This window comes from Empidonax traillii, unplaced genomic scaffold (assembly GCF_003031625.1).
Source record: "Empidonax traillii isolate 1590-97213 ecotype Southwest subspecies unplaced genomic scaffold, ASM303162v1 scaffold20:size5563877, whole genome shotgun sequence".
Taxonomy (NCBI): Eukaryota; Metazoa; Chordata; class Aves; order Passeriformes; family Tyrannidae; genus Empidonax; species Empidonax traillii.
The window spans coordinates 4,888,466-4,911,576 of record NW_020955213.1 but is presented as its reverse complement, the minus strand read 5'-3'; the positions used below and the strand labels follow the sequence as shown (position 1 = coordinate 4,911,576).

The window sequence follows — 23,111 nt, the reverse complement described above, 5'->3', positions numbered from 1 at the left end:
AAACTCTCTGTTGTGATGCAAATACCCCAGCCTGGGAAACCAGGGCTTGGTTTTACCATGGGTGCCAGGACTTTCAGTACCTTTGTCCTGCCAAGTGGTTAAGCAGCATTTAGTGAGTGAATGCTGTGAAATTAGGAAAAAACAACCCTCATGTTGTCCTATGTGCTGTTGTGTATGTGAGGTGTCCTGATCCAGCTGTCCACACAACCAGCCATCTGACTCTCAGTGAATATTTCACTACTATAAAGCCCACTGTAAAGAGCCCAAAGTTTCCACTCCATGGGCTACCCCAAAACTGCATTTCTCATGTTTCACCATTTGAATGGCTGGCATCAGGCTGTTGGGAGCTTGGCTTTTCTCCAGCTGTCTGAAACCATCAATACTGTCAGGAAAAGGCTGCTCTTGTGTTGATGTGTCATTTGTCACAGAAAGGGAGATGGGAAAGATTTGGGAAGGGTTCCGCTGGGTTTTCTGACTTGACCCACTAGTAGGAGTAAGATTAGCAGGCAGTTCAGCATGCAAATCAGAGGGACAGGGAAGGCTTTCAGAAAAAACAGGGGAAGTTGATCCTTTTGACTTAACTGTAAAAAGGGTTTGCTTTGAGTGAAGGGAAAGGGCGGCAGATGAGCCGGGATGACTCAGTTGTCATGGGAGCCGCATCTCCGGGGTTTGACCTAGTTGTGCGGGGAAATCTAGATCCATACATTAAAGGAGACTCTTCCTGCAGTCTGAGGCTTCACAAATTAGTTTTAAATGGCCATTCCCATAGAGAAGGGAAACAGCAGGAACAAGCAGAACAACACCTGCTGGGAGGCACTGACTCCTCTTCAATTCTTCCAGGGAAAGCTGCCTCTGACGGGAATGACGCTGACAAAGCTGGAAGATGCTGAAGGGAATGAGCACATGTTTGAAATCGCAGGTCAGTAGGGCCCCTGCCTGGAGCCGTCCTCCCAGTCCAAACAACAGTTGCCACTGGAAGTACTGGTCCTCCTTCCTGCGTCGTGCTCTTCTTCTTGCTCTTTTACCATGTGTTGCCTGAGTTTCTGAGCAACCTCCTACCAGTGCCCTTGAGCTCTGATTCTGGCTGCTTTTGGAGGCTGGAGTGTTTCGTATGGGACAAATTCCCCACCCCAGTAGCACTGCTCTGGGCTGTGTGCCCCATCTGTGTCCATCATTCGTCCTGTGCAGCTCTGAGCACCTCATTTATTGACAGATTAGCAGCTCTGGTCATCAGGGAGCTTTCCTAGTGTTCCTCTCATTTTTACCCTTCACTGTATCTCATTACTATACACAGACATTCATGCTCAGTGCCTGGGCTGCAGCGCAGCTGTCTGCGCTGGTGGCATTTGGTGTCAGGGTTCTGTTAATCAGGAAAATGTCATGTTTGCTTGCTTTCAACATTAAGTAATCCTCAAACATTCATCCCACTAGTTCCCTTAGCCTTTCTGTGCAGTTCTCATTCTGGCTGTCAGTGGTTGCCTGGAGCAGGACGGGCAGTCACATCATCAGTGTAGATGTGGTGCTTAGAGGCACAATGTAGTAGTGGACCTGGCAGTGCTGGGTTAATGGTTGGACTCAATGATCTTAGGGGTCTTTTCCAACCTTAATACTTCTATGATTCTATGTTTCTATCTTTGCCCTGGCCTTTTTGCAGCCACTGGGCTGTGCAAACTGAGGAGCCGCTTGCTGCTGCACTGAGCTGATCTCACCCCGTGTTTCCTCCTGGGTCTCTACCGTTTGAAAAAGTCAGTTATTTAACCCTCTGCCACAGGGAACATGACAGAGCGGATCACTGTGTCCTGCAGCACCAGCCAGGACTTGCACGAATGGCTTGACCACTTGCAGAGGCTGACCAAAGGGACGTGCAGCACCGTCTCCAAGACGCAGTCCTGGAGCCCTCACTCGGTAAGCGTCACCTCTCTGCTGCCCGGGCTCCTCGGTGCAGGCTGAGCTCTCTGTTTCAGCAATGCACCCTGGCACTGAGGTAACATCACCACTGTAAGGCACATCCTGCAGTTTTGTTTGTAACCATGTCACACTTGTACCATTTTACATGTATCCTGCTCTATTTCTGTTGCAACTTTGACATCTCAGAGTTCACAGTGAACGCTTGTCCATCCTGCTCTGCTTCTCTATGTTGTTTTGTGGTTAACAGTCTTTGTTTGCTTCTCATCTATTTTCTCAGACATTTAGTTCAGCTGGGCAGATCCGTGGACCTCTGGAACCCCCCAAGATCCTCAAGCCCTGGAGCTTGAGCTGCCTCCGTCCTGCTCCTCCACTCAGACCATCGGCAGCGCTGAGTTACAAAGAGGTAATCATCCCACCTGCCTGTGCAGGACCCTGATTTCACACAATCCCTAGAGCCTGTGTCCAGTTTTCTTATGCCATAGCGAGGGCACAGAGGTGTGGGTTCTTGAGGATGTTGGGAGAAATGACTCTGCCGGGTTTGGCCCCAGACCTGCAGTGGATGCTGGTTGCTGCGCCGGGCTTTGTGCTGCAAGGGATTCACGAGCACATGTGTTTGAAGGTCGGATGTTTGCTGTTGGCTGCTGTAGCCAGTGTCCTCGGCTGCTGGATGTCACCAGTCCCGCAGCAGGGCGTCCCATCAAACGCTGTCCTTTGGCAGTGCCATGGTGGAGCTGTCTCCTCTCCTCCTCCTGCCTTGGTCTGAGCTGTGGGTTGGGAGCTGACTCCCTGCCGGGATGTGTTCCAGCTCCAGCCGTAGCAGTGGCTCAGCGTTGCAGGATTGAGAAGCAATGCTGCACCCAGAGGAAGAGGCAAAAGGCCTGCTCATGCTTCTTACGTCTTTCACCCTGTTTTGGTGGCTAGAACAGGGCTCTCTGCAGCAGCCATGGGCCTTGACCGTCCTTCGCCGCCCAGCCCAGTGTTTTACACAGCGATGCCCTGCTGGGAGGCAGCAGCCCAAGGGACCGATTACCCTGCAGGAACCCCAAGCCTCAGAGCTCGGAGGAGGTGTGGGGAAACCCAAAATACAGCCCAGCTCTGATTCTCACCCCACACCACAAATGTGGTGCTCTTCTTCCCTACCTCATGTTAAACTTTTGGGATTACTCACCAGTAACTTGGGTAACGTTCCCCTTCCTGAGTGAGCACTCTGGATCTGAGTCAGATGCCTTTCTTGGTACAGCAGCCCTGGGAGTGTCACTGCCCGTGCTCCCAGTGGGGATGGGCATGGGGAGGGGGTCTTGGGCCCCCTCACTCCACCAGCAATCAGGGATGGAAAGCCAGGGGGCTGTGGGTCCACTGATTCAGGTAGAGATTTTAGGTAGGCTCATCATATTTTGTTGCATTTTATTTCTTAAAATTTGTAACAGAACGCATTTCAGTTTGAGAATTAAATTGTTCAAATACCAGCTGAGCATGCTGAAAATGACCTGTAATCTTTGCATGGTCCAAGTCCATAACAGAGGCTAAACCGTTTCTTGCTCGTGTGGTGAATTAAAATATAGGAAGAGGCTTGAGGTAGAGGAGAAATTTTTCTGTATGAAAAACCACAGATTGAGTGATATGATTAATACTACAGTCCTTTACAGTTTCTTGTCCCCTGCCACACATAGCAGGAGTTAAACTCTGTGTCACAACTAGGGGAGAGGTTTTTGCCATAGAGGCCGAGCAGGCGAGGAGCCCCGAGGGGCGGAACGCTGGATGGTATCCTGTGAGCTGTCAAAGGACCAAAAATGTTGTTTTCGTGGGAACAGGCTGTGCTGTCCACTTGGTGGAAAACCAAAGGCCAACATGTCCAGCAGATCTGGGCAGGCACAGCCTGGTACCCAGTCTGAGGCCCCCTCTCAGGGGAGGGACTCAGGGACATGAACCTGCAATGACAAATGGGAAGTAAGTTGTGTTGTCCCAAGCAAATCCTCATCTGCCTCATCCCTCCCTCTGGGGTGCTCAGTCACTAAAGGGGAACCCCTATTCCACTGTATTTTTTTTTTTTTTTATTTTAATGTAGGGCACAAAATAAACTGTACAAACAGCTCCATGCAAGTCACCTTCCTATAATGAAGATAAAATAAAGGAATACAAACTTAAAGATTATTTACAGGGAAGCGAGTGGCAGAGTTTGATTAAAAGATTAGAGATTTTCAGACATCCATGTTACTTTAATTGGCTTCTGATAGTGTAGGACGGGATGGCACAGTCTCGTGCATTTCCTCATACCTTGCTGTGCTCAGGAAACCCCAGACCCTGCTTGCGTACTGCACCTCACTCTTGTTATTTCCATCGAAATTGGGTAATTTTTCCTGTTCTGTTTCCAGTAATCATTTGAAGTAACAGAACAGGTAAGTTCTGTGGGTAAAACAGTGTGTTTGGATTCAGGTTAGCAAAGGAAAAAAGATTTACCCATCATTTCTTCTACCGCTTTTTTTTTTTTTTTTAACTGGCTGATTTGCATTAAGTGAAAGATTTATAACATCAGGATTCAAGATTTTGCTGGTTAGACCTGCAGGAGAGCTGTGTGGCTCCCTGGACAGAACATCCCAGGGAGGGAACCCTCCGCAGGGTGTGTAGGGAGCTCCCCATCCTGCCAGCAGAGCAGGGAGATGCTGCAGTGCCGATGCCTGATGTATTCAGTTCTCCAGCAAGGCTGGCAAGTCTCCTTGGAGAAGATGCAGTCCTGGGAGGCTGTCACAAGGGTGGGAAGAGCATCCTGCCGTCCTGGCTGGGGTTGAGGCCAGCAGGACTGGTGCTGAGCATGGGGCCAGACCCTGAGCTGCTCTCCAGGGCTTGGATGGAGCCAGACACACGGGGGCCCTGCATTTGTAAGCATCATTTTAGGCAACCAACATCCACAGACACCTACTACTAACAGGAGGCATGTTCTTTATGTGTTTAGAGTGTATTAATGCCCACTTGCCATGCGTTTCACATGTAATTTTTTTCAGTTTTGCATGACACCGTGCTCCTTTGCATGTTGATAGTGCTCTGAAACCAGTACGGAGGGTTTGCCACATTAATCGCAAGACTAACATTTAAATGTGTTTTAGAATTGTGGATTTAATGGACTTGGTCAATAAAATCATCAGTCTCTCACACTCATCTTCTCTTTCTTTGCATATTCATTGTAGAGGATGTCTTATATCTTAAAGGTAAGGGTAGATACATCTCTTTGGCTTATCGTGGCAAAGAATGCTTGTTCCTGTTCATGCTTCTCATGCTTGCATGATCCTAATTTTGCCTGACTGGATCAGTATTGTGAGAGTCAGTAGCAACTGGCAAATATATTTTGAGATAGCTCTCAAGAAGGATTTAGTGTTATGGTACTTAAACTTCCTGACATGCCTCTTCTCCTGCTTTAAATCCCTATTGCATGTAACCTACTAATACACTAATTCTTTCCAAATCAGCAAGACTTGTAACTGAGTGAAGGAGATAAAAGCTTGTGTTTCTTACTCATGGAGTCATAGCAAACACTAACTTTGTGTGTGTTTGTTTGTTCTCTGTGTATGTGTGGGGGGGATTTATACTCTCAAACAAATTGTGGGCATTTAGAAGCAGTGTTATTTGCCAACTCTTATATTAGAAATCAAGCCAATGGAATAAACAACATTTTAGGGTTTTCTAACACAGACCACAGAGCTGGTTAGCAGACTAAAAGTGCTATGAATGCAACTGAGTTCTTTGGCTAAAGGATTTTAGGCATGGGTTGAATTTGGTAGAGGAGCCTATCCTGGCCCAGCCCTGTGGGTGCAATTCCCACCGCTGTTGCAGGGAGCAGTGGGTCACAACTGGCACATGGAGAAGGCAAACCCCATCACTTTCCCCAACTTTATCGTTGTCTGCTTTGTAGTTCTGTAACGTGTTGTGTGTAACACAGATCACTGCACTGGCTGCGCTGCTCCCCTGTCAGAGCTGCCTGTGGGTCTGGGTAAACACAAGAGTCTGTTTCTCTGTAGGATTCCAGCAAAAGCCCAAAAACAATGAAGAAGTTTCTCCCAAAAAGGAAAACTGAAAGAAAACCATCTGATGAAGAGTTTGTTATTCGAAAAAGTAAGTGTTGCCCAGAGAGGCTGTGGTTGCCCCATCCCTGGCAGCGTTCAAGGCCAGGTTGGACGGGGCTTGGAGCAACCTGGTCTAGTGGAAGGTGACCCTGCCCATGGCAGGGGTTGAGACTGAATGATCTTTAAGGTCCCTTCCAACCCAAACCATTCTATGATTCTATTTTTCTTTTATTTCTGGAGGTTTCTGTGTTCTCAGTGATCTCCATGGGACTTTGAGAACACCCTTTCTTTATAGGCAGGGTGCTCTCATTGTGATGGGCCCACAGGCTGCTGAGCAGGGCAGGCTTCTGGAGGCACACTGGTCCTCAGCCTCTGACAGATCCGCTCCTCCCCTCCCAGTTACGACTGCCACACGTGCCACCACCCTCCACAAGGTCACAGGTTGTGAGTGGTCTTGTTCTGGGTATGAAGCCAGGGAACTACTTATAAGTAGTTAAAAACTGCAGTAAAACTGCACATCAGGAGCCGCCAAAATATGTCTGATAGCTGGGACAAACTCTTACCTGGCCATGCCAGCAAGTCCTAGAATAGTTTACATGGGGAATCAGGGAAAAGAAAAAGCCCAAATCCTGCCAGGGTGTTCACCTGCAAAGAGGGATGTCCTGACAGCTCCCTAAAGCCCACCTGGGACGTTCCTCTGGGCTTTTACATGAAAGGCCATGGTCACCCAGGCCGTGGCGAAGCTGTAGCGTGCAGCTCTCCCTCAAAAAGACAGCATTGAGAGGAGGCTGGAAATTAAGGCTTCATGTTTCCAAACCCTGCTCTGGTGCTGCTGTACCAGAGCCCCCATACCAGGGCTGCTTTGCCTGCCCATCTCCCAGCGCTGCCTGCACCCAAAGTCAGGCATCATCCCCTGCGTTTTTCTGAAATGAACAACCAGAAGTGCATTTTCATACCAGTTAGATGTGGTGCTCAATTCCACGAAGGCCCAAAAATGCAAAGGGCCTTAAAAGAGAATTGAACAAAGTTCCAGATAGAGTGTCAGCCAAAGAAACAACACAATCTTCTCTTAAGGGGCTTGGGAGCCAAGGCTGGGAGAGATGAGGCCAGAGCACCTTGGTTTTTGTGCCAGCTGTTGTTTGCAATGTTTTACAGGTACTGCTGCGCTGGAGGAAGATGCTCAGATCCTGAAGGTGATCGAGGCATACTGTACTGGGGCAGGCTTCCAGCAAGCTCTCAGCTCAGGTGGGCACACAACCAGATTATTTAGTTCATACTCTGCCCACAACACTGATAACCCCTCTGGGAAAAAACAGATGTTGCATCATACAGCAACAAGACTCATGCTAGGAAACTGTGTGGTGCTCAGTCTTGGAGATAAGGGAGCTTTATCTGCCTGGTGGTTTAGTTGCCATTGTTTTTCTTCTAAATACAGAGAAGAAGCAGGTAGGAGGGCAGATGAGATACTGCTATTTCACCAGTGATTACCTGATGGTAATCTCAGGTTGCTTATAGCTTTAGAAAGGAAGCATGAATATTATCTCTCAATCAGCTGCATGTTTAAGAACAAGCAGCTTCATAGGAACCTATCTTAACATCTTCAACTCTGGAAATATAACTATTTATCATTGCTGCTGAGATGTCAAATTAAATCACCAAACTGTCAAATAATGGTACATTTAAAAAAGGGAGGCCACGGTTCTTCTGGGAGCTCTTGCCCCTATGGAATGGTTTCATTTATAAGTCATGATGTAACTTTAGATGCCATGAGCACTCCTGAAAACTTTCCACTTGCTGCTGTAGCTCCAGGGTGTACAAGCCTGTACTTAGCCATGGCAAGGGAGCTGATGTCTCCAGCCTGCCCCAGGCTCACAGCAGAGCAGGGAGAACGAGGGCTCCTGTCTCCAGAGCAGGGTGGGCACCAGGGAAATTTCCCCTTTTTTCTTCCTGATGAACAATTCTTGTTCACAGGCTCCCGTAAAGACTCCATCCCCCAAGTCCTTCTTCCTGAGGAAGAGAAAATCATCATAGAGGAAACACGAAGCAATGGCCAGACAGTCACGGAGGAAAAGTAAGTGTGGCTGCCCTCCACCTGCAGATCCCCATCTGACTTTTTGGAAAGGCATTAAAAACCAATACCCTCTCCTTCTGTGTCCCCACAGAGGAGCAGGGCTGGTGTCACTGCTCTCTTAGCTCTGGCAAAGAACCACTGGGCCATTTCAGTTGCTGTTTTGTCCCTTTTAAGGGCAAAGCTGCCTTCCCAACTGCCCTGACGTGGCTGTGTCCCTCTGGACACTCCCTCTGGGAGTCTGGATCCCCAGTTTATGGCTTATCCAGATGTAGCTAATGGGGTCAGGGAGGACAGAACCAAACAAGTGACTTTAACTGCTGACATGCTGGGCTGCTGCTGCCCCACGGGAGCCTGCCTGGCACTTTGCCTGTGAGTGCTCCCAGCCTGTTCCAGAGCTTCTGCATCTGGGTGACTGTGTTGATCTGCTCCCTTTCCAACCCAGATGGTGCATTCCTTTCATGTTTGGTTTTTTGCAGCATAACCTCAAGGAATCAAGGCTGCTTTACAGAAGATTCTCAGGCATTTCCATGTTTAAAGACATTGTTATTTATTGCTGTAGCATAAACAAAGAAGCCAAAGCCACAGACCATTGTTGATAAAGACAGCAGAACAGGATATTGAAGTTTGAGAAAAGAGCTCTGAGTTTTGGACCAGTGGCCTATAAATGGTCTTGTTTCCAGAGTCCCTTTACAGGCAGCAGCCTGATGCTTGTGAAGCAGAAGCTGGAAGTGCCTTCCCAGGCAGCGCCTGGGTCATGACAGTTCCTGTGCTGTCACTGCTTCCCTGCACACCAACTCTTCTTTTTTTTTTCAGGAGCCTTGTTGACACAGTTTATGCACTGAAAGATGAAGTCAAAGAGCTAAAGCAGGTAATTTGAGTGAGATTGTTTGTGTTGGGAGTTGAGGTAAAAAAGCCAGTCAGACTGTGCTGGGTCATCTTTGACTGGTCGGTGCCCAGGAAATGTCCTGCTGATGCTGGTCCCACCCTACAGCTCCCTGAAGGAACGTTAGTTTTCTTCTGGTTTAGCTCCTTCAATCACAGAATCATAGAATCTTCGAGGCTTTAAAACACCTTGAAGACATTGAGTGCAACTGCCAACACAGCACCGCCACCACGTTCACCACTAAACCATGTTCACAAGTGCCACATCCACAGATTCTATGAACAATTCCAGGAATGGTGTCTCCGCCACTTCCCTGTTCCAGTGCTTGACAGCCCTTTCTGTGGAGAAATTTTTCCTAATATCCAATCTAAACCTCCCCTGGCACAACTGGAGGCCGTTTCCTCTCATCCTCCATGCAATTACTTGAGCACCAAAAACAGCAGGAGGGAAGGGGTAGCTGGTCTTTTGTAAACATGAAACTTTCCCCTATTCAAAAATCTATTTCAACTTGACTGTCCAGTTATAGGGGGTTGGTGGATACCAGTTCATGTAGACTCAGAGAAAATACGTCCTCCTCCCTCCAGCCCCAAGCCTGGAGGTGGGAGAAACCACTCCAGGAGAAGAGGGTTGAACAACCCAGGCTACAATTACATATCCAGGAGGATGTTCCTTTCTGCCTAAAGTCTGGGGACTTTTGTGCAGGTCTGTGAGGTAGTAAGGATCTGTTTGGGTTCATTGTGGTCCAATCCACTTATATTCTCATCCTCAGAAGCTCCTATCAAATGTCCCTGATATTTCATCACCTCTGAGGCAGCAGGCACGTGGAAGTACCTCATTGCATGAAGTGCAAAAAAACTGCATCTTTATTCCTTTATTTCTCACCTTGCAGGAGAACAAAAGGATGAAACAGTGTTTGGAGGAAGAGCTAAAATCCAGGAAGGACTTGGAGAAGCTGGTTAAAAGGCTGCTGAAGCAGACAGACGAGTGTGGCAGGGAGGACACGGGGCGCAAGTCGTCCCTGATCGCCTGAATTTGGGGAGAAGCTGCTGGCAGTGGTGTGTGACCTCAGGTGTTTTTTGGGAAGCGGAACTGGATCCTTTGCCTCTTCTTGCTCCTTATTTTGTTGGTTTGGGGAATTTTGTTACCAAAAAAAAAAAAAAAGAGGAAAAAAAAAAAGAATCATAGAGAGAAAAATTAGTTTTTCTTCCATCCAATAAGGAAATAAAGCAGAAACAATCAATCACAAGTAAACCAGTAAGCAAGCGGTCCATGATTCACAATTCATCTGCAGCAACTAATACCTCATCGTACCTGCTACTGGGAGCAAATACAAACTCTGCTGATGATTGCTGCTCACAAAGGCTTGGGCAGCAGTTTCCTAGAGGAAGCTTAGGCACTTTTTAATGCTTTCATTCTTTTCAAAAGCACCGGTACCTATTTATTGAATGAAAACATTATTGAGGTGGCATTGAGCAGAAACCAAAAAGCACCATGCTCCTCTTTTCAGATAATCACAACTGGGGAAGCTTTTCCCATCCACCGTCTTTTTCCCCATTAGTTGACTGTAGCGAACTAGAGCCCAGCAATACTGTGGTTCCTGTGTGGCCTTGATACTGATTAAAATGTGCAATTAACATGAAGACATTTGAACTCCTTGGGGAAGTCAGATGTGGAGCACCTGTCAGAGCGCATCGGAAGGTGTGTTGCACAGTGCTGCCTTCTTACAGCTCGTGATTAGCACAACAGGTAACTGCTGTTCTGCCCCCTATCCCTTTTCTTATGCATGACCTAAAACTCCTACCCCCCCTCCCCGCTTTGTTTTCACATTGAGTGTCCAGGTATCCTAGGAGATTATAGTTTTGCTGCGCTTCCCCTTGCAGGATGTGCTTTTCTCTGTATGAAATGTAAACACTGCTTAACAACAACAACAAAAAAAAAAACCCAAATGTGCTGGTTCCTGCTCCCTCCTGCCCACGTTAGGCTCTCCATCACTCCTTCCCAAAGGCTGGGAGTGTCGCCAACGGCCACTTCTCCCCCCATCGCCCCAAAGGGGCTTTCTGCTAGAGAAAAGGAACTTTCTCTTGAAATAGGAAAGGTATTTATGCTTTGACAAGAGCTGGAATGCTTTCTGGGAAAAGGATGTGCAACACCCTTCCAGATCCCTGCACAGCTCCTCGAACACAGCACACAGGCAACATGCATATGTATCAGCTATCTTCATCTTATTTGGTGTTATACCCTAGTTTAGAACTGATGTTTTCCTTCCTTCCTTAACAGCATTATAAAAATAACCTTCTGTTAAAGTTAATGATAAGTCTTATTTATCTCGCAGGGCAGCATGGTCCCAGGGTGTGCAAAGGCACCACAGATCATTTCAGTCACACCGTTATGTTGCTCATGAAGGACATAACAGAGGCAATAATTACAACTCTCTCCTTGCCATTAAAATTCAGCCAGGACATAGCAAATGGTGTTTAGGGAGAAATAGGCTCAAAAAGATCATGAGGAGTGTAATAAGAAACCCTCTTTAAGCTGTTTCTAGGACAAAACAGAGGTCTGGCTACATTTGCCATGCCCAGAGCATCCCAGCTGGATGGCAGCTCCACACATCCCCACCCAGGCACACAGTTGAGTGGTTTGGTCAGCAGTTGAGCCCTAGTGTTCCTGTTAAATCGTTTTCCAGGAAAAGGTCCTTTGCTGCACACTCTGCTGCTCTGGGATGCCCAAGCCCAGACACCTCAGCACAGTCTGGTCCTGCTGCCTGCCCAAAGCTGGGAACTGGGCTTGCATCATGCAGCCAGTGCAAGGAAGCAAACCAAGGGCCCTTTACACTCCGAGGAGAGGGTAGAAATGTGTCCTCGCTGCCCCCAGGTTTAGTTGAAACCCGTGCTGTGTACATATGCATGTTTGTGAGATGTAATGTGATGGAGGGCACACTGGGACTTTTTGGATCAAGCGTTTGTCAAGAGCTAGAAGCCAAAAAAAGACAAGAAAATAAAATAAAAAGGAAAAGAAGCCATGCCGGATGGACAGCAATGTTTCCATATTTACTTTGTTTACAGTGCTTTGTAAATAGGTTCCAGCGAGTCTGTCTTTAGATAGATGTTGTGCCAGCTGCCTTCCAGTTTATCTTTGTCATGTAGGTTTATTTACTGTAACTACTTATGCAAGTTCAACTTTTCTAACATGTTTTTATTTTGAACAGTTTTTTAATTGACATTTTCAACAAATAAAGAAGGATGAAAGTCGCTTCTTAGCCCTCGGTGCTGCTTCCTTTGTTTCCACCGTGAAAACAAAGCCAGCCTTGCTCTGGACGTCACTGGGTGCTGGTGGGGATACAGGAGCAAAGGGTGATGCTGGCACTGGGGCTGTTATTCCCACCATCACCCAGACCTGCAGCAGGGAAAGGTTCCTGCTTCCAGGGGAAGAGGATACACTTCCATCCCTCAGGCCCCGCATGTACTCTGCTCACAAGGATGCTTTATGGAGAACAGGCTGCTCTCTGTTGCACCAGCCAGTTGCTGTAGATAAGTGACTTCCTGCCTGTTTGAGTTGATTTTTTTTTTTTTTTAAGTTTAGTGTGTTTTTTTCTGGAGATTAGGTGTGGTGACAGGATTTCCTTTGGTCTACCACTTGGACAAGACTCTCCTGCACACAAAGAGTTTTTTTTAACTCTTTGGTAGAGACATGCCACACTCTCAGCCTGCAGCCAAAGCACAAGAATTGAGAACAGGAGGATTGGACTCTCCTCTCCCTCCCTAAACAGCACTCAGAGTGGAAAAAAGAACATGGAAAAAAAGAAATACTGGCCTTGGGTGCATCATGGAAAAACAGTCAAGTCCAAACCTGACAGAGGGCAGGTTTAGATGGGATACTGGGAAGAAATTCTTTACTGTGAGGGTGGTGAGGCACAGGTTGCCCAGAGAAGCTGTGGATGTCCCATCCCTGGAAGTGTTCAAGACCAGGTTGGATGAAGCTTGGGGTAACATGGTCTAGTGAAAGGTGTCCCTGCCCATGCAAGGGGGTTGGAAGTAGATGATCCTTAAGATCCTTTCCAGCCCAAACCGTTTTAGGATTCTGCAAGACAGTCCACTTGAACCCAAGTGGCACTTTGGAGAATTGTTGCAGAGGCAGAGCAGGGCCATATCCAGACCCAAGAGCACTGGGCAGCCATCCTCCAGTTCCTGCTGCCTGGCAGCTCTGAGCTCAGTGGCCCAAGTTGGAGAGACCCTGCTTGGAAACTGACATCCAAATCTTTTTTGAAGAAAGAAAACCCAAAATCTCACTTCCTGTAAAAACCTAAATATATGTATATGTATTTCCCAGCAATTTCAGTGTGTCTTCAACCATGCCAGCACCTCTTTCAGCAGATGACCATGCTGCTGCTTACTCCTGCCACTGATGTGTCCCATATAATCGTCATCCTCTCTTCCCCTTCTTTACTCAGAGAGAAGAACAAAAATCAGTTTTGAAATCGTAAAATCCACAGCCCAAGGACTGACATAGAGGCCCGACGTCAAGGGAAAAATCAGTGTATTGACAACCTTCAAACTTTCCATGGGGAGAGGAAACCTGTGCCTGCTACAGCACCAGGCAGGGCAGTGGAGGAGAACAAACCACCTGGGAGAAGAGCACAGCTGGATGGCAGCAATTGAATCTCCTCCCCTCCCACACACTACCTCACGTCTGAATCCCACAGGCTATTTTTGGCAAGCAAAGAAACAAAAGAGGCAAGAAACAAAAGCCCTGAGAAAAGCAGCGGCATGGGCAGGGGCCAGGGTCAGGCAGGCAGCCCGTGGGCAGGGGAGGTGGCAGTTGGCATCTGCTGCCCTTGCTGCAGAATTTATGGACCTGTTTTATGCCTGTAACCCCAGGAGGTGCCCCTGGCCACTGAGTCTGGGGGCTGCAGGGGCCCCAAGGCTGTGCACTGATCACAGTTTCCCCTGGCTCATAATGAACGGTTTTTCCGCTCCTGAAGGTTTTTTGGCCGCACACACGCTCCTCGTGGCTCTCCCCACCTGCTCACTCCCAGCTTTTTCCCCTGTCTCAGAGCATGCCAGTTTGCACCGTCTTTGGTTTCTCCTGTGGCTCCCACCCACACTCCCACCGTGACCAAGCAACTCCACCTCCTCTGTGGAAGTCTGGGACTCTCAAGCCATGCCAGCACTGCCTGGCTGTGTTTCAGCAGCAGCAGGGATGTGGTTGGACCCGTGCCACCACAGGAGGCTGTGGGAGGCAGCAGCTGCCCAGCTCCACACACAGCAGCCACAGGATCCCAGCTTGTGCAGCATCCATCCTCTGCTCTGAAGTGGAGACATCTGTGCAGGCTCCATGACCTTAGGACAGGCGGGAATAGTCCTCTTCCAGTCAGGTGTCCTAAATTCCCTTAAACTGTTCCCCCACCTCTCTGCTCCACAGCTGTGCTGGGTGCTCCACCTCCAGTGCCCTGCTGGCTTCCCAGGGCAGGGGCTCCCTGCTTCCTCCTCTACTCAAAATGTCCCCAATGGTGCCTGGCCCTGGCACCCCAAGGAGCACGGTGAGATGGCTGCCCCTGCAGGCTTTTGGGACTGACTGTCCCCAGTGTGCCCCCCCCCCCAGTGCCACCCCACTGCATTCTTGGTCCCCAGACTCCAAGAAGGACCCCAGGAAATCCCAGGAAAGCCTGGGACTGGGAAGGCTGAGCAGCATTTGAAACATTCAAAGCCACCTATCTCTTAATTAATAAATTGTATTAACTGGGTGATCAGTGGACGAAACCCAACACCGGGGAAGGGGAAACTGTGAACATTGAAATATGCTGCAACATAGTCCCCTGGCACGCAGTCTCTCCTTGGTTACAAATATAAGACCGTTTTAGTTAAATAAATATTCCTTATACATGGCGTCAGAAAAGAGTCTGACATCAGGTCCATTCCCTGATGAAGTTAGGCAGTTTTAGAGAACAGCCAAAAAATACATATTAAATTATAGTGAAACCAGACTGTCTCTGAGCACTGTTGATTTCGGGAGGGGTCTGAGCTGGGCACTCAGCACTGCAACGAGCTGTGCAAAGACTGCCCTGTCCATCCCATCAGTGATGGCACTCAGGCACCGTATGAGGACTAGACCTGCAGCCTCCAGCCAAGCAAAGCTCAAGGACTGCCAAAAGCTGGAAGCTCTTCCTGTTTTTTTCCAGGACTATCTCCAAATTTTGTGACTCTGACAAGTGCCACCAGTATAACAAAATGCCTCCTGTGTCATCTTCAAATACTTTTTAAAAGTGCTGCATCAGCATCCCTGTGCCCTGATCACCTTCCCTGCATGCCAAGCTGCAGAATAGGGTTGGGAAGACCCCAGTGTGCAGTGTTCACCAGGTACCCCACCCCCTGCCAAAGACAGGGTCCTACTCTTCTGGAGCTCAGGAAAAGTGCCACTGTTGGCACATCCTCGGTGAGGACAGCCAGAGGAAGCTCTGCACATGCCCCTTGGAGGGCTTGGTCCTGCCATCCCTGTGCTTTTCTGGTCCTCCTCTTAGGGTAGTAGGGGGTCTCAGGAGAAGATGCAGGTCCAGTTTTGGGGTGGTGCCCAATGCCCCTTCCACAGAGGAGTGAAACAGTCCACAGGCAGAGAGTTTTCTACCTGCAGAGGCAGGAGGAAGGACACTCTGATGAGCAGATTCAGGTCACTAAGAGCAGAGCACCGCTGGTGCCTTACTCTCACTCTACCTTGAAATCAGCAGTCCCACCTCAGCCACCAGTCATTCCTCTGACGTGGAGCAATTGTCACCAAGTATGAACCCGGCCAAGGCAGTGACACACTGAGAAGACTGGTTGAGTTTCACAGATACGCATGGATGGAAAAAAAAGGGGTTCTCAAAATACAGCAGACAGGGCGGCAACGATGCATCACCAGCAGCTAGAACATAAGGACAGCGCTGGGCTGACTGATTCCTTTAGAGGAGACGTTCCTAAGCCTTTTTATGTTTTTCCATTGATGTTTGGTAAGCAGATTGGTAGGGGAGACACATACTAACACAGCTTGGTTGAAGTGCCCCAAGCCATCCTACAGTTGCTAGGAAAGAAACATTGATGGTAGTTTGCTAAACAAAGCTCTTGTGACATAACGGGGACAGTGACCCTGCCAGGAATGTGGGGTGTGTGGACCCAGACACACAGCACCAGCGTGTACCGAATCATCGGCAGTGGCAGAAGAAAGCTAAGAGAAAATAACAACAACTTCAAACTTTGTTCCATTTGTGTTCTCAGGGCCTCCTGGCCCTCATTAATAAATAACAAAATATACAAATTAAGAAACAAGAAAAACTAAGAGGCAGAGGAACATAAATAAGGGAAACAGGGAAAGGCACGTTGCTCAACAAAATTATGCTGGAACCCCAGCTCAGGATGACCCCTTCGTCACTACAGCTTGAAGATGCCAAAGTAGTTGTTGCCATGGCTGATGATCAGTTTTGTGGAGTCTGTCACATTGACAAAGACCATGTCATCTTCCCGGAGCTTGAAGACACCTCCCACCCGGATGGACTTGAGTTCGCAGTCCTTCCGGGTGCCCTGTGTCTGTTGTCCCTTCAGCAAGAGCCGGTCCTCCTCCTTGGGGAGATGCAAGTAAACATAGAGGGTGAAGGGTGCTGAAGATGCTTCCTTGGTGCAGAAGCTGACTTGGGAGTAGATGTAGTAGAGCCCTGCTTCCTTCACCTTCAGTTTCCCCTTCTGATTGGATATCAAGATGTTTGCGGGGCCATACATGGTCTCCTGCAACTGTAGCCCTGTAGAGAGAGCACGGCAGGTGAGTTGGGAGAAGGAGATATCCAGTTTTTGGGGGGCCCCCCCACAGACATGTGGCCTCACAGCCGCTGTCTGTCTGTGGGGTGTGGGGGTGGGTCCTTCCCACCCCAGGATACCAACTCCCGCCCATGGGAGCAGGTCCCTTTCCCCAAGGCCAGGGCAGGTTTAACCCACGTTGCTGGTCACTGGCCTTGACACCCTTGAATCGATATGCAAGGGGAGGAGCATTTTGCTTCCTTCATCTGGCCAGGTGGAAATGCTTAGGGAGGAGGACTGCACATGGTTACCACCACAGCCCAAACACACTCCCGTGTCCACTCCTGTAGGGTTACTATCTCCATGGATTTCAGTGTTACAACCTCCAAGCCCTCAGAGCATTTCCAAATCATACTGCAACATCAGTATTCAGAACCTGCCATCCCAGGGCACACAACCTTTCCTCCCAAGTCCCTCCTCCACTTGGCCTCTGGAGATGGTAAGACTTTACCAAGGAAGCACAAAGCTAAACACCTCATAGTTCTGATCCCTGCCTGGGTGCAGAGCTGGAAGGGTTCAGTGAGTGCCGCTTCCAACCACCAGGACCACGGCTCACACTGACCAGCTGCTGCCATGGCTTTTGGGACACTACTGGTGTCATCATGGTACCTCACAGAGTTGGTGCAAGAGCAGCCAGGATGAGCAACCTGGCTCCAGGGGAAATAATAGGTTCAACTGCCCCATCCCAGAGTCCCAGTCCCTGTGGCAGGGTGGCATGGGTGATCCTGGTGGGGCCACGCAGCCCATAGTCCAAGACTGAGCATCCCACAGGAACATTTGCCCACACAGAGCTGAGCACCAGGCAGCTGCTGCTCTCTGGGCCATTTCAACCTGCTTTATGGGCTCAGCAACTGCTTGAGCAAGGAGTTTTAAAATGCAGCAAGTTTCTCACTTCTTTGATCTTATCTAACACTAAGTTTTCCACAGATAGACTGTGCTCTGGGTAAAATGCTGCGTCAGAGATGGAAAGAGCGGTTGCTGATTGCTGTCAGTTACTCCATAATTAAATCAGAAGTGCTCGGATTGTGAAATCCTTGCCAGATGGAGAGACTGCCCTTGCAAGCTCATACTCACTTTGGTAATCCTTGCTCTTGAGGGATGTCCCTTAGCTAAGGCTATGCTGGAGAGCCCCCATGGTCAATACAGAGGGACATACAAATGCAGATGGACTCAGGTAGATCTCTCAAACCTAGCATGGCCATGGCTGTGAATAAGTGCAGCTTGCCTAAATCAGTTTGGATCTATCTATGTTGTGACTGTAATGTCCTCAGCCAGCCCACATTGCTACCAAGACCACCATGGGTGAGAAGAGGATTAAATCAGCAGATTTATGCCAGCAGAACCCTCTTACAGCAGCCATCCCAACTAGGTGTGGCCAGGAGAACAAAAGACCTCAATTTGAAGAACAAAACAAAAGTGGGAGTTTTTTTCTGTTAAATATGATGAGAAAAATTTTTCCACTTGTAAAAATTAAGCTATTGTGGTGCATTTCTAGGAAGGCACATACATACGGCTACTAAGGACAGTTAGCATGGGATGTGTGAGCCCCATGTGGCACAGGAGCATGTGGTGACATGCACTGGGAGGTTTGCTGTGCTTTGAGGACACATCTTTGTGCTGGAGTTGCTTTATCCCTGTCCCTACCTCTAGAGAGCAATGGGGCAGCATTGGGGATGCACCCTGACGTGTCCCACTGGCTCCCTGGCCAAGGTCGGACTGAGCGGGTCTGTCTTACCTGAGGCTGTACTGTTGCTCCTCTGAACTGCCAGGTGGACTGCAATTGGCTGCCTCTTCTCTGCTGCAATTCCAAAAGGCCAGTGTTACTGATGCCGTGGCACCCCCTCCCCGCCCCCGGGCATCACAGCTCCTCTATAGGGACTGCAGTACCTCCCACTATTATGTTTCTTTCTCTACAGGCCAATTAAAGCTCTGAGGCACTGTCTCCAGATTCCAACCACAGCTCTGGGTAAAGCAGGATCTGGCCTCTACTCAGCAAAGACACGCAGTTATCTCTGAGGCACAAAGCCCATGGAGGAGACAATGCTCCCTTTCCCACTGCTGAGACAGGACCTGGCTGTACCCACACCTCACCTGCCACAGACGTCTCATTCTTGTGTGTCAAATGGGAGTGTTCATGGTGCTCATGACCTGCAATGCAAAAAGACCATGGATTTAGTTTTGGGTTCAATTTCATCAACTTCAGCCACTGTGTCACCCAGAACCACCTGCCCTGGTGAGACATCCATGCCCAGTGCCCTCCTCTACCAGCCCCAGGCTGTGCACAGTCCTACCCCCATGGGGATGCATCAAACCCTGCTCTGTCCCCTGCCTCCATGTCATACCCTGAGCTGCTGCAGGGTGAAGGAAATCCCTTTCCAGACCAAGCTATGGGTGCACTGGTGACACCAAGAAACTCACCTCTCTGCATTTCAAATTTGGGCTGCTCCTTGATGGCTCCATCCTGTAACAACAGCAAAAACATATATATTTTTTTTTAAGATGTACAAATAAATGATTTTGAAAGATTCTGTATGGTCACTGCTCGAGTTGGTGCTGTTTGGCCCTGACACCTCCTAGCAGAGGTGTCCAAAATGACAGAGCCCCTCCAGTACCTCCCTTAGCATCACTGTTTGCAGCAGGGAGTTTGTTTATGATCTTAGTTTTCATGCAACTAAAATTATGTGAAGAGAAAGTCTATTTGAAAAAAAAAAAAAAAAGAAAGAAGCAAACAAACATCTCCTTTTCATTTGAAAACATGTCAGAGAGCCATGCTTTAAGTGCTGCCAGGCACATCCCTGCCCCTGCAGCAGGAGGTTTCAGGGCTGCTGAGCAGGGCCCACCTCAGACACAATTTTTCGTAGTCAGTCGGGCACTGACACAAACTTGAAGGTTTAGCTGAGGTGCTGCCTGCTGTCATCAGGCAGTGACAATGAGGAAGAAATGTCCCTTTCCTGCCTGTTTTGTCCAGCACAGCCACTCCTAAACAGCGGCCCCTTCTTTATTCCCAGAGCAGCACGTACCTTGTACTGGACATTCCGGAAACCCTTTAAAATCTGTTCACAGTCCAGTAATGTCGACTTCTGACCTTCTGCTGTCTGACATTTCTGTACTTTCTTCAGGAAGATGTAATCTTCATTTAAACTCAACACCTCTTCCATCTGCCAACAGGGGAGAGGAGAGAAGAGAAAGTGAATGGAATGTTAGTGGGAAACCTGCAACAACTGCCAGCAGAGCTCAGGGTCAGATGTTCAGCGTTGGGATGAGCTGGGCAGACAAACTGTGGGTACCAAGAACTCCCACCAGCCACCCAGCAGTGCACCTCCTCTGGGAATTGCACCCACAGAGCTCACACTGATCTGCAATGCTAAGTGAGAGGAGGATTGCTCAGGATCTATTTTTCTATCACCTTCATAATGAATCTAAATGTCTCTCTCTGCCTTTTCCAGAGGGTGCAGAAATCTCAGGAGGCGGCCCAGGGAATGAGGGTTTGCAGCTGCTTCCCCAGTGGCCCCAGCGGGCAGCTGGGCTGCTTGCTCAGCCCCTTGTTTCCCTGCCCACACGGGGGGCTTGGCATTTTTTACACTCACTTATTGATTAAAAGAGCTGCCAAGAAAACAAAACGACTTGTGAGTTGGGACTGAATTGTGCCAAGAGCTTCAGATTGAAAAAAAAATCAGAAAGCCAATAAATTAATAAATAAATGAACCAAAACACTGATTTATACCCATTTTCATTCTTTTTTTTTTTTCCCTAAACCTAGCAGTCAGCTAAATGGCAAAGAGAAAGTGCAGCTGGACATGAAGACACACAGCCGGGCAGAGCACGCAGCACAAGCAGCGCTAGGATGTGGAGGCTTGGGTTTGAAGTCCTGCCACAAGCTCTGAAGGCAGCTGAAATCCTCCTGCCACCCATGACTGCATTTCAGGTGCCTCTCATCCTCTGTGGCGGCCCTGTGCAGTCACACTGCACTTTGCTGAAGACCCTCTACTCACTCCTTTGCCCCAGGCTTCAAACTCTGTGCAGCAAAGTTCCCTTCCACCCCCCTGGCCTTTCAGACCCTCTAGCTCAGGATTGCTCTCCATCCTTGAATATCAGAAATTACCCACTTAAATTTCAATTTAAGTTGAAACAATACATTTAAATATCAGTAATGACGACCTTATTGGTGCATCTGGCAAGAAAAAGTTGGTCTGGGTTTTAGGCACATATTTCTTTAGCTGGCAGTCTTTTCTGGTTTGGAGGAAAGTAGCTTTAGATTGGCGATTTTAAGCATCATGCAGTGTGGCTGCAATCATGGCAAATTCAAAATAGCTTTTCAGACTCTAACTTTTTGGTAAATGTTGTCCCAAGTATGGGACATGATCACCAACACTGTAGCTCTTCAAAAAATGACAAAGTACTAAGGTCCAGTCTTCTCTTCCCTGAATTGAAAGACAGTATCTGAAGTAAGACATTGGTAAAATTCATACATGAAACTCTAAAAAAATTTTCATTTCTGGACCTTTCCCCTTCACAATTAGTGTCACAGTGCGTGCCCAGTGCTACAAAACCAGACAAACTACCACCAAGCCTAAAATAGCCACTTGCACGCCTAAACCACACTCTCCTGTCCCTGAGCTGGCCATGGGCTGCCAGTTTTGCTCTTAACAGCTCTTCTTGAGTGATCCATTCTGTTTTTGTTAACGAAGGGAACAGATCTCTTCCCCAGGGTACACCTTCATGTCAAACTAAAGCCGAAATGAGAACACGGGTGTGATAAATGCTACTGCTGCATCCCTCCGGTGGTCAGCATCGTCTTCCACCGTGTTCATCCTTCTGCATGAAGTCACCACAGCTGAAGTCAAACCGTGCCAGCAATCCAGCAGAGACAGGCAACCCTCTTTCTCCACTTACCTTATCCATCTTCATGTGAAGATATAAACAGAAGAGTACGGTCCCGATCATCTGTGCAACAATAAATACGGTGAGGAAGACCATGAACATCTTCATGGTGCCGGGCGAGGTGCTGCTGATGGGTCGGGGTGTCTCAGGGCTGTAGGGTTCATTCATCCTCCTTGCACTTGGCTGGGGCTCCTTCAAATGAGCTGCTTGCAAGTAGCATGAGAACTGTTGTGCGAGCACCCACTGCTCAAGGGATACAGGTTGCAGCAACCTACACTTCCTGGAAAAACCTCTTCGTAGTGGGTAGGTTTGTTCACTGTTGTCTCCCACAACAACAACAAAAAAGGTTGCTTAGACTTTCTTCTCTCTGTTGCACTTCCATGCCTTTTTCCTACTGTTCTACAAGAAACAGAGACAGGTTCTTATTCTGTATATTCATACTTGCCCTTGAATCACTCCAAACTATTTGCTGGTGGTTTTTATTCCTGTTGGTGATGGAAGTTTTGTAGCAAATTGTCTTCAAAGAAATGAAGCCTATGAATACAGGTAGAGAGCTGCTGAGCAGCACTGTGGGCTTCCAGGGGCTAGGATGCACTTGGAAAGTTGGTTGTTTCTCAAAAGGGGAAAAAAGGCTTTTTGCTGTTCATTTGCTTCAAGAGAAGTATGATTTTTGGCAGTGAAGTCTCTGCCTGGGGAGGCTGGATGATCTGGAAGAAGGGATCATCTCTATGGGCACCCTAGTGACCCTAGTGTGGGCACAGCTTTCACACTCCTTGACAGACAGCAGGACTTTGAAGCCCAAAGTTTGAAGCCCCCTCTCCAAATCAATTTGGAGAGACAAATTTTAAGCAGCTTTCTTGGTATCTTTGGGAGGTGCTGACCTTGCACCCAAAGGCACCAGCCATTACAGACCCTGCCTCTACTTATCCATGTTGCCTATATCTATACATGGGGGCATGAAAAGTGCTGCTGGAGATGACAGGCACTCCTGTCAGCTGCTGACCTTCCAGTGTCACCACCAACTTTGGGCAATGCTTGTCACCTCTGTGCCCTGACCCCTCTCAGACTGACAGTAGGGAGGTAAGGTCCTGCCCCCAAGCTTTTCAGGCATCCAACATTCTTGTGTACATGCAGCTAAAATAATTCAGGGTAAATACAGAAGTGTCCTCACTGCTTTCAACAGGGGACAGACCTCTTTTTCTCCATATAAAGAGAATAAATCTGATGGGGCTGTTGAGGTGCAGAGGAGGAGGGCTGAGAGGCTGTATTGTGAGGAGACTTGGGGTGCTGATTTGAAGGCATCATCAAGCCATCGTGTAGAGCTGTTTTAAAAGTGTAAAAGGGATGCTGGAGGCAATGCTCTTATCAGATGTGCACACAGCAAATAAGGGGTTGGATCCTGCTGAGGAAGTGGGTGCTGAGCAGGTGCTGCTCACCAGCAGTCCCCAGAGAGGAGGGTACACAGTGCCTTTCAGACCTGCTCAGAGCACTGCAGG

The 23,111-nt window shown here is 48.4% G+C and overlaps 2 protein-coding genes across 5 annotated transcripts in view; one reads left to right on the top strand and one right to left on the bottom strand.

Annotated features, from left to right (window-relative positions):
- ARHGEF6 (Rac/Cdc42 guanine nucleotide exchange factor 6) overlaps positions 1-12,169 on the top strand; it is a 39,818-nt gene extending 27,649 nt beyond the window's left edge. For 3 of the 4 annotated variants that reach the window (XM_027899730.1, XM_027899756.1, XM_027899749.1), the window contains 9 exons: positions 841-919; positions 1,772-1,905; positions 2,186-2,311; positions 5,091-5,111; positions 5,919-6,012; positions 7,119-7,208; positions 7,935-8,034; positions 8,848-8,902; positions 9,807-12,169. In XM_027899730.1, the coding sequence (XP_027755531.1) occupies positions 841-919; positions 1,772-1,905; positions 2,186-2,311; positions 5,091-5,111; positions 5,919-6,012; positions 7,119-7,208; positions 7,935-8,034; positions 8,848-8,902; positions 9,807-9,947 (840 nt within the window). In that variant the 3' untranslated portion in view covers positions 9,948-12,169. The remainder of the gene's footprint in view (positions 1-840; positions 920-1,771; positions 1,906-2,185; positions 2,312-5,090; positions 5,112-5,918; positions 6,013-7,118; positions 7,209-7,934; positions 8,035-8,847; positions 8,903-9,806) is intronic. The other variant, XM_027899739.1, reaches the window with a different exon arrangement.
- A 3,923-nt stretch (positions 12,170-16,092) lies between these two features.
- Positions 16,093-21,837, bottom strand: CD40LG (CD40 ligand). The gene is made up of 6 exons (XM_027900004.1): positions 21,628-21,837; positions 19,755-19,892; positions 19,153-19,195; positions 18,826-18,882; positions 18,470-18,532; positions 16,093-16,679 (listed from the first exon to the last, which is right to left on the bottom strand). The coding sequence occupies exons 1-6, from the start codon at positions 21,781-21,783 to the stop codon at positions 16,315-16,317; spliced, it is 822 nt and encodes a 273-aa protein (XP_027755805.1). The 5' UTR covers positions 21,784-21,837; the 3' UTR covers positions 16,093-16,314.
- Between the last annotated feature and the right edge of the window lie 1,274 nt (positions 21,838-23,111).

What these genes read in the sequence shown, in the direction of transcription:
- CD40LG (XM_027900004.1), bottom strand. Translation starts at nt 21,783, where the DNA reads ATGAATGAACCCTACAGCCCTGAGACACCCCGACCCATCAGCAGCACC. An exon ending in GAATGAGACGTCTGTGGCAG is followed by an intron (nt 18,533 to 18,825) that starts GTGAGGTGTGGG and finishes TTGGAATTGCAG; the next exon opens with CAGAGAAGAGGCAGCCAATT. An exon ending in GAGCAACAGTACAGCCTCAG is followed by an intron (nt 16,680 to 18,469) that starts GTAAGACAGACC and finishes CTCTCTCTACAG; the next exon opens with GGCTACAGTTGCAGGAGACC.